Here is an 18,635-nt window from a genome sequence, read left to right as displayed (position 1 = left end):
CACACACAGTGACACACAATGACACACACAGTGACACACACAGTGACACACACAGTGACACACAATAACACACAGTGACACACACAGTGACACACACAGTGACACACAATGACACACAATGACACACAATGACACACAATGACACACAGTGACACACACAGTGACACACAATGATACACAGTGACACACAATAACACACAGTGACACACACAGTGACACACACAGTGACACACACAGTGACACACACAGTGACACACACAGTGACACACAATGACACACAATGACACACAATGACACACAATGACACACAGTGACACACACAGTGACACACAATAACACACAGTGACACACAGTGACACACAATAACACACAGTGACACACACAGTGACACACACAGTGACACACACAGTGACACACACAGTGACACACACAGTGACACACAGTGACACACAATGACACACAGTGACACACAGTGACACACAATGACACACAGTGACACACAATGACACACAGTGACACACAGTGACACACAATGACACACAATGACACACAGTGACACACAATGACACACAATGACACACACAGTGACACACACAGTGACACACACAGTGACACACACAGTGACACACAATGACACACACAGTGACACACACAGTGACACACACAGTGACACACAATAACACACAGTGACACACACAGTGACACACACAGTGACACACACAGTGACACACAATGACACACAATGACACACAATGACACACACAGTGACACACACAGTGACACACACAGTGACACACAATGACACACACAGTGACACACACAGTGACACACACAGTGACACACAATAACACACAGTGACACACACAGTGACACACACAGTGACACACACAGTGACACACACAGTGACACACACAGTGACACACAATGACACACAATGACACACAATGACACACAATGACACACAGTGACACACACAGTGACACACAATGATACACAGTGACACACAATAACACACAGTGACACACACAGTGACACACACAGTGACACACACAGTGACACACACAGTGACACACAATGACACACAATGACACACAATGACACACAATGACACACAGTGACACACACAGTGACACACAATAACACACAGTGACACACAGTGACACACAATAACACACAGTGACACACACAGTGACACACACAGTGACACACACAGTGACACACACAGTGACACACAGTGACACACAATAACACACAGTGACACACACAGTGACACACACAGTGACACACACAGTGACACACAGTGACACACAATGACACACAGTGACACACAGTGACACACAGTGACACACAATAACACACAGTGACACACAGTGACACACAATGACACACAATGACACACAATGACACACAGTGACACACAGTGACACACAGTGACACACAATAACACACAGTGACACACAGTGACACACAGTGACACACAGTGACACACAGTGACACACAATGACACACAGTGACACACAGTGACACACAATGACACACAATGACACACAGTGACACACAATGACACACAATGACACACAATGACACACAATGACACCTAAAGGAACCAAACCAGTTTTAACATTATTTGTCTCACACACAGAGGTCCCACCACCACAGTTTGAGAAACACTCATCCAAGTCAAACGTTTGGAGGAAATTCAAGATTCAGCAGAAGCAACGCAATGAAAGACAAGTGAAGCTCATTTTATCCACCACCATGAGCCACGAGCCACGAGCCAAGAGCCACGAGCCATGAGCCACGAGCCACGAGGCACGAGCCAAGAACCACGAGCCACGAGCCAAGTGCCACGAGCCAAGAACCACGAGCCACGAGCCAAGAGCCAAGAACCACGAGCCACGAGCCAAGTGCCACGAGCCAAGAACCACGAGCCACGAGCCACGAGCCACGAGCCATGAGCCACGAGCCAAGAACCACGAGCCAAGTGCCACGAGCCAAGAACCACGAGCCAAGAGCCAAGAGCCAAGAGCCAAGAGCCAAGTGCCAAGAGCCACGAGCCAAGAGCCACGAGCCACGAGCCAAGTGCCACGAGCCACGATCCAAGTGCCACGAGCCACGAGCCAAGTGCCACGAGCCACGATCCAAGTGCCACGAGCCACGAGCCACGAGCCAAGTGCCACGAGCCAAGAACCACGAGCCACGAGCCACGAGCCATGAGCCACGAGCCAAGAACCACGAGCCACGAGCCAAGAGCCACGAGCCAAGTGCCACGAGCCATGAGCCACGAGCCACGAGCCACGAGCCAAGTGCCACGAGCCACGATCCAAGTGCCACGAGCCACGAGCCACGAGCCAAGTGCCACGAGCCAAGAACCACGAGCCACGAGCCACGAGCCATGAGCCACGAGCCAAGAACCACGAGCCACGAGCCAAGAGCCACGAGCCACGAGCCACGAGCCAAGAACCACGAGCCACGAGCCACGAGCCAAGTGCCACGAGCCAAGAACCACGAGCCACGAGCCATGAGCCACGAGCCAAGAACCACGAGCCACGAGCCACGAGCCAAGAGCCACGAGCCATGAGCCACGAGCCAAGAACCACGAGCCACGAGCCACGAGCCAAGTGCCACGAGCCAAGAACCACGAGCCACGAGCCAAGAGCCACGAGCCATGAGCCACGAGCCAAGAACCACGAGCCAAGTGCCACGAGCCAAGAACCACGAGCCACGAGCCAAGAGCCAAGAGCCAAGTGCCACGAGCCAAGTGCCACGAGCCACGAGCCACGAGCCAAGAGCCACGAGCCAAGAGCCACGAGCCATGAGCCAAGAGCCACGAGCCAAGTGCCACGAGCCATGAGCCAAGAGCCATGAGCCACGAGCCACGAACCACGAGCCAAGTGCCACGAGCCACGAGCCAAGTGCCACGAGCCACGAGCCAAGTGCCAAGTGCCAAGAGCCAAGAGCCACGAGCCAAGAGCCAAGAGCCACGAGCCAAGTGCCACGAGCCAAGTGCCACGAGCCACGAGCCAAGTGCCAAGTGCCACGAGCCACGAGCCAAGAACCACGAGCCAAGAGCCAAGTGCCACGTGCCACGAGCCACGAACCAAGTGCCACGAGCCATGAGCCAAGAGCCACGAGCCACGAGCCAAGTGCCAAGAGCCACGAGCCAAGAACCACGAGCCACACTGACACCTGGCATTGTTCTGAGGGCGGGGCACCCGGGCACCCGAGGGGCCCGATCCAGGCGCCCGATCCCTCATGTAAACACGTCCATATTCATAGGACAAAAAGCTGCCAAATTCTAATAAATCAAAAGAATGGTTTTGTTGGTGGCACAGTATTGATCTTTGCCATTGTGTCCTTGGACAAGACACTTAGAAGGTGGGACCACATTTTATTCTTGTTAAGAAGAGAGTTCAGTTTTTATAATGTTAAAGCAAATGATATATCATAAAAGTAGCACTTTATTATTGGATACAGCGTTCAATGGTGTGATTTAAGTCACGCTCACAGCAGAAAACTGCCTGTTTTTCACTTTGCTCCTACAAAAGCGATTTTAAAGTTATGTATGAACAAAGAAGACAAATTGATGAATGTGAATCTGAATGATGTGCCAAAGGGTTTGTAAGAGTTATATAAATGTTCAGTGCCCAAACAATAACATTTCCATGTCCTCAGCAGGTTACGGCCCAAAGCCGCTCAGTCTGTGTATTAGGCTGTCAAAGAGTTCAGAGCGCAATGACATGAAACAGGGATTATATCACAGCACATTATATCACACGTGTTGGAGTTCACCCCGGTGGACGAGAGGGTCACGTCCCTTCGCCTTCGGGTGGGGGACATGTCTCTCACTGTTGTGGCGGCCTACGGGCCGAACAGCAGTGCAGAGGACCCAGCCTTCTTGGAGTCCTTGGGAGGGGAACCGGACAGTGCACCGACCGGGGACTCCGTTCTACTGGGGGACTTCAACGCCCACGTGGACAATGACAGTGACTCCTGGAGAGGGGTGATCGGAAGAACGGCTTCCCCGATCTGAACCCGAGCGGTGTTCAGTTATTGGACTTCTGTGCCACGGATTGTCCATAACGAACACCATGTTCAAGCACAAGGTCCATCAGGTCACATGGCACCAGGACACAGGAGGTCAATGATCCACTTTGCTGTCGTGTCATCTGACCTTCAGTCGCGGAGAGGGGCGGAGCTGTCAACTGATCACCACCTGGTGGTGAGTTGGATCCGCTGGCGGAGGAGGAAGCCCGACAAACTTGGCAGAGCCAAGTGCATTGTGGGGGTCTGTTGGGAACGTCTTGTGGAGCCCTCTGTCAGGAGGGTCTTCAACTCGCCACCTCCGGGAGAGCTTCTCCCATGTCCCGGGGGAGGCTGGGGACATTGAGTCCGAGTGGACCATGTTCTCCGCCTCCGCTTCCATTGTTAATGCGGCTGCTCGGAGTTATGGTCGCAAGGTCTCCGGTGCCTGTTGTGGCGGCAACCCCCGAACCCGGTGGTGGACACCGGAAGTAAGGGATGTGGTCAGACTGAAGAAGGAGGTCTATCAGGCCACTCTGGCTTGTGGGTCTCCTGAGGTCATCGACAGGTATCGCAGAGGCAAAAACCCGGGGCTGGGAGGAGTTCGGGGAGGCCATGGAGGAGGAGCCATGGAGGAGGAGCCATGGAGGAAGAGCCATGGAGGAGGAGCCATGGAGGAGGAGCCATGGAGGAGGAGCCATGGAGGAAGAGCCATGGAGGAGGAGCCATGGAGGAGGAGCCATGGAGGAAGAGCCATGGAGGTGGAGCCATGGAGGAGGAGCCATGGAGGAGGAGCCATGGAGGAAGAGCCATGGAGGAGGACTATCGGTCGGCCCCAAAAAAATTCTGGCAAACCGTCCGGCGCCTCAGGAGGAGGAAGCAGTGCTTCACCAACACTGTTTACGGTGCCGGTGGAGACCTGCTGACCTCGACTGGGGATGTGGTCGGACGGTGGAAGGACTTTGAGGACCTCCTTAATCCCACCGTCACGTCTTCTGAAGAGGAAGCAGAGACCGGGGACCACAGGATCTCATCTCTGCTGTTTGCAGACGATGTTGTCCTGAGGCTCCATCAAACCTGGACCTGCAGCTGCACTGGGACGAGAGGGAAGCGTCTGGGATGAGAATCAGCTCCAAATCCGAGGTCATGGTTCTCGACCGGAAAAAGGTGGCTTGTCCTCTTCAGGTGGGTGGGGGGTCCTTGCCCCAAGTGGAGGAGTTAAAGTATCTTGGGGTCTTGTTCACGAGTGAGTGAAGGATGGAGCGTGTGATTGACAGTTGGATCGATGCAGTCGCTGCATCGACTGTTGTGGTGAAGAAGGAGCTGAGTCCAAAGACAAAGCTCTGGATTTACTGGTCACTCTACGTTCTGACCTCACCTATGGTCATGAGCTTTAATGACCCAAAGGACAAGATCGCGGATACAAGCGGTCGAAATGAGTTTCCTCCGCCGTGCGGCTGGGCGCTCCCTTAGAGATAAGGTGAGGAGCTCGACCACACGGGGGGAGCTCAGAGTAGAGCCGCTGCTCCTCCAGCTGAGGTGGCTCGGGCATCTGTTCCGGAGCCTCCTGGGCCCCTCCCTCGGGAGGTGTTTCAGGCATGTCTCACCCGGAAGAGGCCCGGGGGAAGACCCAGGACACGCTGGAGGGACTATGTCTCTCGGCTGGCCTGGGAACGCCTCGGGATCCCCCCGGAGGAGCTGGAGGAAGTTTAAACGTGACCTTTGAACTGTGACCTTTGAACTGTGACCTTTAAACGGTGACCTTTAAAATGTGACCTTTAAAATGTGACCTTTAAACTGTGACCTTTAAACGTGACCTTTAAACTGTGACCTGAATCCAGAACTGCAGATGTACCAGGATCAGAGGCCGTACCAAACGCTCGTTGCTGTAGCAGTTATTGAATGGAAAGTGTGATTGAACTGAAGTCGCACTCTTAAATATGAATCTGGATCGCTCTCGCTGAGTGAGAAAAGCCAGAACCTTTATCCCAAACGCAGACGCTGGAAGTGTCTCATGAGTTTATGTGTCAGCCTCAATCATCAGTAGTTCTGCTTGTGAAATGTTACAGGTGAAATGATGCTTCATATGATGCGTGTTGAAGCAGCTGGTGTGACGTGTCGGACCTGTTCGCAGACAGAGAGCAGTCGATGGCGGGACGTTTGGTTTTGGGGATGGAGTAAAGTGGGTAACGGTCTCCATGACGAATCATCACCTGAACAGACAGCAGCCTGTGGTCTGCTGGACTGTGGCCTGTGGAAGGAAAGAGAACATCAGCATATCATGTCATCATATCGTATCATCATATCATCATATCATCATGTCATTATGACATCATATCATCATATCATCATGTCATTATGACATCATATCATGTCATTATGACATCATATCATCATATCATCATGTCATTATGACATCATATCATGTCATCATGACATCATGTCATCATATCATATCATCATATCATATCATCATATATCATATCATCATATATCATCTCATGTCATCATGTCATCATATCATCTCATATCATCATATCATCATGTCATCATATCATCATATCATCATATCATGTCATCATATCATCATATCATCATATCATGTCATCATGTCATCATATCATCATGTCATCATATCATCATGTCATATCATCATATCATCATATCATCATATCATGTCATCATGTCATTATATCATCATATCATATCATCATGTCATCATGTCATCATATCATATCATCATGTCATCATATCATCATATCATCATATCATGTCATCATATCATCATATCATCATGTCATCATATCATGTCATCATGTCATCATATCATCATGTCATCATATCATATCATCTCATATCATCATGTCATCATATCATATCATCATGTCATCATATCATCATGTCATATCATCATATCATCATATCATGTCATCATGTCATTATATCATCATATCATCATATCATATCATCATGTCATCATGTCATCATGTCATCATATCATATCATCATGTCATCATATCATCATATCATCATATCATCATATCATCATATCATGTCATCATGTCATTATATCATCATATCATCATATCATATCATCATGTCATCATATCATCATGTCATCATATCACATCATCATATCATCATATCATCATGTCATCATATCACATCATCATATCATCATATCATCATGTCATCATATCATATCAGCCTGTCCTCAGCCTGTCCTCAGCCTGTCCTCAGCCTGTCCTCAGCCTGTCCTCAGCCTGTCCTCAGCATGTCCTCAGCATGTCCTCAGCCTGTCCTCAGCCTGTCCTCAGCATGGAAACATGTCTTTGTCTGGAATGTTCTAGTGTGGCAGCTTCATCACACGTGAACACTGCGTATGTCATTTTGCAGCTCTATAATTATATGATATAATTATGTGCATGTTATGTCTTCATGAGGACGACACGGTGAGGACACGGTGGAGGACACGGTGAGGACACAGTGGAGGACACGGTGGAGGACACGGTGGAGGACACGGTGGAGGCTTGAATATATTTACCTCTTCCTGCACCTACTTTTTATACCTTTTTGCTAAAGGTACAAAATGAATGAATAAATTCAATCTTGCACATTTTAAATTGTAGCTGTTTTTATTGCTCTTAAACATAGTTGTAAGGGAGAGCTCCACAGATCTGACCTGTGACTGTAGAACATCCCAAAGCAGAACAACTCCACAATGTCAATCAACGGAGCGTTTTTCCCCCGCGGTTGATGAACTGGACAAATATTCAAATCCTGCTGCCGAAAGGTATGTGCACGAGACATTAAGTTCACATATTATATGATATATGATATATTATTACTTGTAACATTTGCATTGACATAAGAGCAAACAACCTCTGATAACTTCAATAATTAGCACTCATTTTGGCTTCACTTCATTTACTGACTGAATGGATAAACCAAAGTCCAGTTTAGAATAAGTCATCGTTTCATCGTCTCGTTTGTTCCAGCACTGCAGACGCCGTGGACTTTCCCTGAGCCACAGCATCATGATCAATATCATATTGTGAGATTTGCATATTGTTACATCCTTAAGATTTGGATTTGACTGTTGCTGTGGAAGTCTTATGCATGAATATAACTAATACAACTAAACCCTTATAATAATGAGATGATTGTGTCTGTTCTGACCTTCCCACGCCGGCTCGGAGCCGTTGGGAGTGTTGCAGTAGCTGAGGGCCTCAGACACCGGCTCGGGCTCCTCAGAGTGTGAGGCGGGAGCAGGAAACACTCTCTTTCGGCTCTTCCCTTGAACAGAGCCTCCCTCTGCTGCCGGGTACCGCCGGCGGTCCAGCCCCGCCGCACTGGGCCCCGCCACACTGGGCCCCGCCGCACTGGGCCCCGCCGCACTGGGCATCAGGTTGACTACAATACATAAAGAACAAAGTGTAGTTTGAAGTGAAGTCACGACACGCGGCAGCTCCATCACTCACACTTATGTATTTATTATTGTGGATTATGAGTCAGTTCTTATGCACTTTAATGACACGACCTTTGCTCCTAATTCATCTCCATGTGAACAGCTCTGGAGCCACAAACCTGCACCGCTCCGGACGGTTGCCTGGACGGTTGCCTGGACGGTTGCCTGGACGGTTGCCTGGACGGTTGCCTGGACGGTTGCCTGGACAGTTGCCTGGACAACCTTCTACCTCATTTTAGAGAAATCTGCAATGAATTGTGGGAATTCTAATCCGGCAGCAAATAAAGAAGGCACCGTGCCTTAAAGTCTACAACCTGAAGCTGAACGTGAAGTGAGCACTTTATAACAGCAACAAGTGCACTTCATAACAAGTGCACTTCATAACAAGTGCACTTCATAACAAGTGCACTTTATAACAAGTGCACTTTATAACAAGTGCACTTCATAACAGCAACAAGTGCACTTCATAACAAGTGCACTTCATAACACGTGCACTTTATAACAAGTGCACTTTATAACAAGTGCACTTGCACTTTATAACAAGTGCACTTTATAACAAGTGCACGTGCACTTTATAACAAGTGCACTTTATAACAAGTGCACTTTATAACAAGTGCACTTTATAACAAGTGCACTTCATAACAAGTGCACTTTATAACAAGTGCACTTTATAACAAGTGCACGTGCACTTTATAACAAGTGCACTTTATAACAAGTGCACTTTATAATAAGTGCACTTTATAACAGCAACAAGTGCACTTCATAACAAGTGCACTTTATAACAAGTGCACTTTATAACAAGTGCACTTCATAACAGCAACAAGTGCACTTCATAACAAGTGCACTTCATAACAAGTGCACTTTATAACAAGTGCACTTTATAACAAGTGCACTTGCACTTTATAACAAGTGCACTTTATAACAAGTGCACGTGCACTTTATAACAAGTGCACTTTATAACAAGTGCACTTTATAACAAGTGCACTTCATAACAAGTGCACTTTATAACAAGTGCACTTTATAACAAGTGCACGTGCACTTTATAACAAGTGCACTTTATAACAAGTGCACTTTATAATAAGTGCACGTGCACTTTATAACAAGTGCACTTTATAACAAGTGCACTTCATAACAGCAACAAGTGCACTTCATAACAAGTGCACTTCATAACAAGTGCACTTTATAACAAGTGCACTTTATAACAAGTGCACTTTATAACAAGTGCACTTCATAACAAGTGCACTTTATAACAAGTGCACTTCATAACAGCAACAAGTGCACTTCATAACAAGTGCACTTCATAACAAGTACACTTCATAACAAGTACACTTCATAACAAGTGCACTTTATAACAAGTGCACTTTATAACAAGTGCACTTCATAACAAGTGCACTTTATAACAAGTGCACTTCATAACAGCAACAAGTGCACTTCATAACAAGTGCACTTCATAACAAGTGCACTTCATAACAAGTGCACTTTATAACAGCAACAAGTGCACTTCATAACAAGTGCACTTTATAACAAGTGCACTTTATAACAAGTGCACTTTATAACAAGTGCACTTTATAACAGCAACAAGTGCACTTCATAACAAGTGCACTTCATAACAAGTGCACTTCATAACAAGTGCACTTTATAACAAGTGCACTTTATAACAAGTGCACTTCATAACAAGTGCACTTCATAACAAGTGCACTTCATAACAAGTGCACTTTATAACAAGTGCACTTTATAACAAGTGCACTTCATAACAGCAACAAGTGCACTTCATAACAAGTGCACTTCATAACAAGTGCACTTCATAACAAGTGCACTTTATAACAAGTGCACTTTATAACAGCAACAAGTGCACTTCATAACAAGTGCACTTTATAACAAGTGCACTTTATAACAGCAACAAGTGCACTTCATAACAAGTGCACTTCATAACAAGTACACTTCATAACAAGTGCACTTTATAACAAGTGCACTTTATAACAAGTGCACTTGCACTTTATAACAAGTGCACTTTATAACAAGTGCACGTGCACTTTATAACAAGTGCACTTTATAACAAGTGCACTTCATAACAAGTGCACTTTATAACAAGTGCACGTGCACCTTATAACAAGTGCACGTGCACTTTATAACAAGTGCACGTGCACTTTATAACAAGTGCACTTTATAATAAGTGCACTTTATAACAGCAACAAGTGCACTTCATAACAAGTGCACTTTATAACAAGTGCACTTTATAACAAGTGCACTTCATAACAGCAACAAGTGCACTTCATAACAAGTGCACTTCATAACAAGTGCACTTCATAACAAGTGCACTTTATAACAAGTGCACTTTATAACAAGTGCACTTGCACTTTATAACAAGTGCACTTTATAACAAGTGCACGTGCACTTTATAACAAGTGCACTTTATAACAAGTGCACTTCATAACAAGTGCACTTTATAACAAGTGCACGTGCACTTTATAACAAGTGCACTTTATAACAAGTGCACTTTATAATAAGTGTACGTGCACTTTATAACAAGTGCACTTTATAACAAGTGCACGTGCACTTTATAACAAGTGCACTTTATAACAAGTGCACTTTATAACAAGTGCACTTTATAACAAGTGCACTTTATAACAAGTGCACTTTATAACAAGTGCAATTTATAACAAGTGCACGTGCACTTTATAACAAGTGCACTTTATAACAAGTGCACTTTATAACAAGTGCACTTTATAACAAGTGCACTTCATAACAAGTGCACTTCATAACAAGTGCACTTTATAACAAGTGCACTTCATAACAAGTGCACTTTATAACAAGTGCACTTCATAACAAGTGCACTTTATAACAAGTGCACTTTATAACAAATGCACTTTATAAAAGCCTGTAACACAAAGGACTTCAAATCCCACATGACACAGTATCACATTTAGTAAGATTATATCGTGACCTAAATAATCAGGTTTATCGATCGACCTAATGACCTTGACGTCCCTAATGTTGAGTAAATTTACCTGAACCTCAACCAAGACATTTCAAGCACATGTGGACACGCTCCTGGTGCATGTCCACATGTGGACACGTGTCCACACTACTGGTGTGTGTCCACATGTGGACACATGGACGCATGTGAACACGCTCCTGGTGCATGTCCACATGTGGACACGTGTCCACACTACTGGTGTGTGTCCACATGTGGACACGTGGACGCATGTGAACACGCTCCTGGTGCATGTCCACATGTGGACATGTGTCCACACTACTGGTGTGTGTCCACATGTGGACACGTGGACGCATGTGAACACGCTCCTGGTGCATGTCCACATGTGGACACGTGTCCACCTGGTGCATGTCCACATGTGGACACGCTCCTGGTGCATGTCCAGATGTGGACACGTGTCCACACTCCTGGTGTGTGTCCACATGTGGACACGTGGACACATGTGAACACGCTCCTGGTGCATGTCCACATGTGGACACGTGTCCACCTGGTGCATGTCCACATGTGGACACGCTCCTGGTGCATGTCCAGATGTGGACACGTGTCCACACTCCTAGTGTGTGTCCACATGTGGACACGTGGACACATGTGAACACGCTCCTGGTGTATGTCCACATGTGGACACGTGTCCACCTGGTGCATGTCCACATGTGGACACGCTCCTGGTGCATGTCCAGATGTGGACACGTGTCCACACTCCTGGTGTGTGTCCACATGTGGACACGTGGACACATGTGAACACGCTCCTGGTGCATGTCCACATGTGGACACGTGTCCACCTGGTGCATGTCCACATGTGGACACGCTCCTGGTGCATGTCCAGATGTGGACACGTGTCCACACTCCTGGTGTGTGTCCACATGTGGACACGTGGACACATGTGAACACGCTCCTGGTGCATGTCCAGATGTGGACACGTGTCCACACTCCTGGTGTGTGTCCACATGTGGACAAGTGGACACATGTGAACACGCTCCTGGTGCATGTCCACATGTGGACACGTGTCCACCTGGTGCATGTCCACATGTGGACACGCTCCTGGTGCATGTCCAGATGTGGACACGTGTCCACACTCCTGGTGTGTGTCCACATGTGGACACGTGGACACATGTGAACACGCTCCTGGTGCATGTCCACATGTGGACACGTGTCCACCTGGTGCATGTCCACATGTGGACACGCTCCTGGTGCATGTCCAGATGTGGACACGTGTCCACACTCCTAGTGTGTGTCCACATGTGGACACGTGGACACATGTGAACACGCTCCTGGTGTATGTCCACATGTGGACACGTGTCCACCTGGTGCATGTCCACATGTGGACACACACCTTGAGCATTGTAAAACTATTTTGTTATGGAAATACACAACCACAGCAACATCTAGAGATACAGAAAAGTGTAATAAAGGTACAGTTTGGTTAATCAGACGTTTTTAATGTTGAAAGTCGTCAACAGTCGTCTTGGCAGTTTCTTTTACAAATATTCTCTCATTGGCCTCGTCCACAATAAGAGTAAATAACACCACATCTTGACTAAACTGGCTCAGTTAAACGTGGACCTCCCTAAACCAAGACTTCACCAGCGCAAAGACGGAACAATCTGGACTAGAAAACACGACAGGCTAAAGAAATAATAACAGCAAAAGACCTCGTACGACCAAAAGAATCTGTGTTTTCTTGACTCACCCAGGACGAAGAAGACGGTCGTTTGTTTAGCCACAGGAAACATTTTCATGGCTCAACTCGAGCTGCAGCAGCTCAAACTGTGTTCTATTCATGAGGCTCTGACACACACACTTCAAACACACACACACACACACTTTAAACACACACACACACACACTTTAAACACACACACACACACTTTAAACACACACACACACACTTTAAACACACACACACTTTAAACACACACACACACACACTTTAAACACACACACACACACTTTAAACACACACACACTTTAAACACACACACACACACACTTTAAACACACACACACACTTTAAACACACACACACACTTTAAACACACACACACACACTTTAAACACACACACACACACACTTTAAACACACACACACACTTTAAACACACACACACACACTTTAAACACACACACACACACACTTTAAACACACACACACACTTTAAACACACACACACACACTTTAAACACACACACACACACACTTTAAACACACACACACACACACACACACAGTTTAAACACACACAGTTTAAACACACACACACACTTTAAACACACACACACACTTTAAACACACACACACACACTTTAAACACACACACACACACACTTTAAACACACACACACACTTTAAACACACACACACACTTTAAACACACACACACACACACTTTAAACACACACACACACTTTAAACACACACACACACACTTTAAACACACACACACACACACTTTAAACACACACACACACACACACACACACACAGTTTAAACACACACAGTTTAAACACACACACACACTTTAAACACACACACTTTAAACACACACAGACACAGACACACACACACGGTCCATCAGCACTGCCACGTATAGTTTACGTCTCCTTTAAGCACAGGGACAGAGAGTTTACGTCTCCTTTAAGCGCAGGGACAGAGAGTTTACGTCTCCTTTAAGCACAGGGACAGAGAGTTTACGTCTCCTTTAAGCACAGGGACAGAGAGTTTACGTCTCCTTTAAGCACAGGGACAGAGAGTTTACGTCTCCTTTAAGCACAGGGACAGAGAGTTTACGTCTCCTTTAAGCACAGGGACAGAGAGTTTACGTCTCCTTTAAGCGCAGGGTCAGAGAGTTTACGTCTCCTTTAAGCACAGGGACAGAGAGTTTACGTCTCCTTTAAGCACAGGGACAGAGAGTTTACGTCTCCTTTAAGCGCAGGGTCAGAGAGTTTACGTCTCCTTTAAGCACAGGGACAGAGAGTTTACGTCTCCTTTAAGCGCAGGGACAGAGAGTTTACGTCTCCTTTAAGCACAGGGACAGAGAGTTTACGTCTCCTTTAAGCGCAGGGACAGAGAGTTTACGTCTCCTTTAAGCACAGGGACAGAGAGTTTACGTCTCCTTTAAGCGCAGGGTCAGAGAGTTTACGTCTCCTTTAAGCACAGGGACAGAGAGTTTACGTCTCCTTTAAGCGCAGGGACAGAGAGTTTACGTCTCCTTTAAGCACAGGGACAGAGAGTTTACGTCTCCTTTAAGCGCAGGGTCAGAGAGTTTACGTCTCCTTTAAGCACAGGGACAGAGAGTTTACGTCTCCTTTAAGCGCAGGGACAGAGAGTTTACGTCTCCTTTAAGCGCAGGGACAGAGAGTTTACGTCTCCTTTAAGCGCAGGGACAGAGAGTTTACGTCTCCTTTAAGCACAGGGACAGAGAGTTTACGTCTCCTTTAAGCGCAGGGTCAGAGAGTTTACGTCTCCTTTAAGCACAGGGACAGAGAGTTTACGTCTCCTTTAAGCGCAGGGACAGAGAGTTTACGTCTCCTTTAAGCACAGGGACAGAGAGTTTACGTCTCCTTTAAGCGCAGGGTCAGAGAGTTTACGTCTCCTTTAAGCACAGGGACAGAGAGTTTACGTCTCCTTTAAGCGCAGGGACAGAGAGTTTACGTCTCCTTTAAGCGCAGGGACAGAGAGTTTACGTCTCCTTTAAGCGCAGGGACAGAGAGTTTACGTCTCCTTTAAGCGCAGGGACAGAGAGTTTACGTCTCCTTTAAGCGCAGGGTCAGAGAGTTTACGTCTCCTTTAAGCGCAGGGACAGAGAGTTTACGTCTCCTTTAAGCGCAGGGTCAGAGAGTTTACGTCTCCTTTAAGCGCAGGGACAGAGAGTTTACGTCTCCTTTAAGCGCAGGGACAGAGAGTTTACGTCTCCTTTAAGCGCAGGGTCAGAGAGTTTACGTCTCCTTTAAGCGCAGGGACAGAGAAAGGATCTCAGCAGCGAATAAGTTCTAAACAGACTAAAAAGCTGTTTTCAAGCCACCCAGAAAAAGGAGCATTGTTAACGTGTTGGAGCAGGAGCAATGTACACGCAGCTGACAGGAAGTCTGTTCCCAGTGCATGTTGGACCCGCCAGGGCTGCACTTTGTCACCAGTTCTGTTCATTGATTTTATGGACAGAATGTCCAGGTGCAGTCACGAGTCGGAGGGTGTGGTCAGGGGTCGGAGAGTGTCCGGTTTGGGGACCACAGGATCTCATCTCTGCTGTTTGCAGACGATGTTGTCCTGATGGCTCCATCAAACCCGGACCTGCAGCTGCACTGGGACGAGAGGGAAGCGTCTGGGATGAGAATCAGCTCCATATCAGAGGTCATGGTTTTCAACTGGAGAAAGGTGTCTTGACCTCTCCAGGTGGGTGGGGGGTCCTTGACCTCTCCAGGTGGTTGAGGAGTCCTTGACCGCTCCAGGTGGGTGAGGAGTCCTTGATCGCTCCAGATGGGTGAGGAGTCCTTGATCGCTCCAGATGGGTGAGGAGTCCTTGATCGCTCCAGGTGGGTGAGGAGTCCTTGATCGCTCCAGGTGGGTGGGGGGTCCTTGCCCTCTCCAGGTGGGTGGGGAGTCCATGCCCCAAGTGGAGGAGTTCAAGTATCTCAGGGTCTTGTTCACGAGTGAGTGAAGGATGGAACGGGAGATTGACCGGCGGCTTGGTGCAGTGTCTGCATCGAAATCTTGTGGTGAAGAGTCGAAACACAAAGCTCTCGATTCACCGGTCAATCTACGTTCCTGACCTCAGCTATGGTCATGAGCTTTGGGTAATGACCGAAAGGACAAAATCGCAGATACAAGCGGTCGAAATGAGTTTCCTCTGCAAGGTGGCTGGGCGCTCCCTTAGAGATAGAGTGAGGAGCTCAGTCACACGGGAGGAGCTCGGAGTAGAGCCGCTGCTACTCCACGTCGAGAGCAGCCAACTGAGGTGGCTCGGGCATCTGTTCCGGATGCCACGTGGGCGCCTCCCTGGGGAGTCGCTTCGGGCATGTCCCTAATCCATAACCCTAACCCTAACCTTAACACAAGAGGCCCCGGGGAAAACCCAGGACACGCTGGAGGGACTATGTCTCTCGGCCGGCCCGGGATCCCCCTAGAGGAATTGGAGGAAGTGTCTGGGGAGAGGGAAGTCTGGGAGTCTCTGCTTAGACTGCAGCCCCCGCAAACCGGCCCCGGATAAGTGGAAGAAGATGGATGGATCGATGGATGGATATTCATATAAATACTCCCTCCACCTTAAGACACTGTGCAGGCGAGCTGGCCCCTGTCTTCACTGGCATTTTTAACACCTCCTGGAGTCATGCCATGTCCCAGCTTCAAGTCGTCCATCATTGTCCATGTCCCCAAGAAGCCCCGGATCACTGGACTTAATGACTACAGACCTGTGGCGCTGACGTCTGTCATGAAGTCATTTGAGCGCCTGGTCCTAACCCACCTCAAGTCCTTCACCTCCCCCCTGATAGACCCCCTGACAGACCCCCTGACCCCCTGATAGACCCCCTGCTGGACCCCCTGCTGGACCCCCTGATGGACCCCCTGCTGGACCCCCTGCTGGACCCCCTGCTGGACCCCCTGCTGGACCCCCTGATGGACCCCCTGATGGACCCCCTGATGGACCCCCTGCTGGACCCCCTGCTGGACCCCTTGCTGGACCCCCTGCAGTTCACCTACAGAGCCAACAGGTCTGTAGACGACGACATCAGCCTGGCTCTCCACTTCACCTGCAGCATCTGGACTCCCCGGGAACCTACACCTGCAGGTGGAGCACTGACTCCACCTGCAGGTGGAGCACTGACTTCCTGATGGAGGCAGTGTGTGCGGCTGGGGAAGAATGTCTCAGACACTGGGACCATCAGCACAGGAGCTCCACAGGGCTGTGTACTTTCTCCCCTGCTCTTCTCCCTGTGACAAACTGCTGCACCTCCAGCCAGGACGACACCACCCTCATCACCATGACGACACCACCCTCATCACCATGACACCACCCTCATCACCATGACACCACCACCCTCATCACCATGACACCACCACCCTCATCACCATGACACCACCACCCTCATCACCATGACACCACCACCCTCATCGCCATGACACCACCACCCTCATCGCCATGACACCACCACCCTCATCACCATGACACCACCACCCTCATCACCATGACGACACCACCCCCATCGGGCTCATCTGGGACGGGGTGAGTCCGTCTACAGGAGGTGGAGCGGCTGGTGCAGCGGGAACAACCTGGAGTTCAACGCCCAGAAAACACTGGAGATGATCCACTGTTTTATTGTTTTGTGTTGCATCAAATCACCAGGACAAGTTCCAATGTTTGTGAATTTTGTTCATTGACAATGGCAATAAACCTATTCTGATTCTGATTCTGATTGTGATTGTGATAAATATGAAGTTGATATAGTAGATTTTGTGACAGGCCTAGAGTTGTAGGTCAGAGGCAGATGTGAAAGTGTGAGGGGCGAAAAAAGTGGAGTATGAAAATTGTAGAAAAAGATTCAGTTGTAGTCATCTGGCCTTTGTTTTTAGAAAGAGAAATGAGGGATTAAACAGACACGATAGTATGAAAAGTAAAGAAAAAGTGGATAGTATGAAAAGTAGTTAATTTGAAAAGAAAAGGTGAATACTTACAGAACTGTGCACTGAGGCTGAGGATGGCCAGCGCAGCCGCACTTCCCACCACCAGGAGGAGGAAGCGGTTACGAGCCTGCATCATGTAAAAGAGTCTGCGTCAGCCATCACCCGACACCCCTGCACCTGCTGCACCTGCTGCACCTGCTGCACCTGCTGCACCTGCTGCACCTACTGCACCTGCACACACGAGGCTTAGACGTGACACACCAGGTCGGCAATACGTCTACATTTAGGGAATATTGTGAATGTTGTTTTGAAGGTATACGTTATATGTTCGTATAGTTTTTAGTTGTTTGTTTTTCATTATAAGAGCTTGACCTACTGTTTCTGACCATTGTTATTGGCAAAATCCATGACTGAGCGATTCATCATCAAGGCAAATTGGAAAAATAATGAATTAAAAACTTGATCCATTAGTAACTTAATTTGAAGACAAAATAGGAGCAGATTCATCACAAGAAATAGACATTATAAAAAAATA

The 18,635-nt window shown here is 47.8% G+C and overlaps 1 protein-coding gene across 2 annotated transcripts in view; it reads right to left on the bottom strand.

The window, feature by feature from the left end:
* Positions 1-18,275, bottom strand: part of pxylp1 (2-phosphoxylose phosphatase 1) — a 28,489-nt gene extending 10,214 nt beyond the window's left edge. The window contains exons 1-4 of one of the 2 annotated variants that reach the window (XM_072456531.1): positions 18,152-18,273; positions 8,427-8,436; positions 8,203-8,381; positions 6,148-6,274 (exon numbers count right to left, since the gene is read on the bottom strand). In XM_072456531.1, the coding sequence (XP_072312632.1) occupies positions 6,148-6,274; positions 8,203-8,381; positions 8,427-8,436; positions 18,152-18,236 (401 nt within the window). In that variant the 5' untranslated portion in view covers positions 18,237-18,273. Of the gene's footprint in view, positions 1-6,147; positions 6,275-8,202; positions 8,437-18,151 lie in introns of both variants that reach the window. The other variant, XM_072456523.1, reaches the window with a different exon arrangement.
* Between the last annotated feature and the right edge of the window lie 360 nt (positions 18,276-18,635).

The sequence above is a fragment of the Eucyclogobius newberryi genome, unplaced genomic scaffold (assembly GCF_026437365.1).
Source record: "Eucyclogobius newberryi isolate DKJ021-1_F unplaced genomic scaffold, fEucNew1.0.hap1 SCAF_10, whole genome shotgun sequence".
Taxonomy (NCBI): domain Eukaryota; kingdom Metazoa; phylum Chordata; class Actinopteri; order Gobiiformes; family Gobiidae; genus Eucyclogobius; species Eucyclogobius newberryi.
The sequence above is the reverse complement of the archived record's forward strand: the minus strand, read 5'-3'. Positions and strand labels throughout refer to the sequence as shown.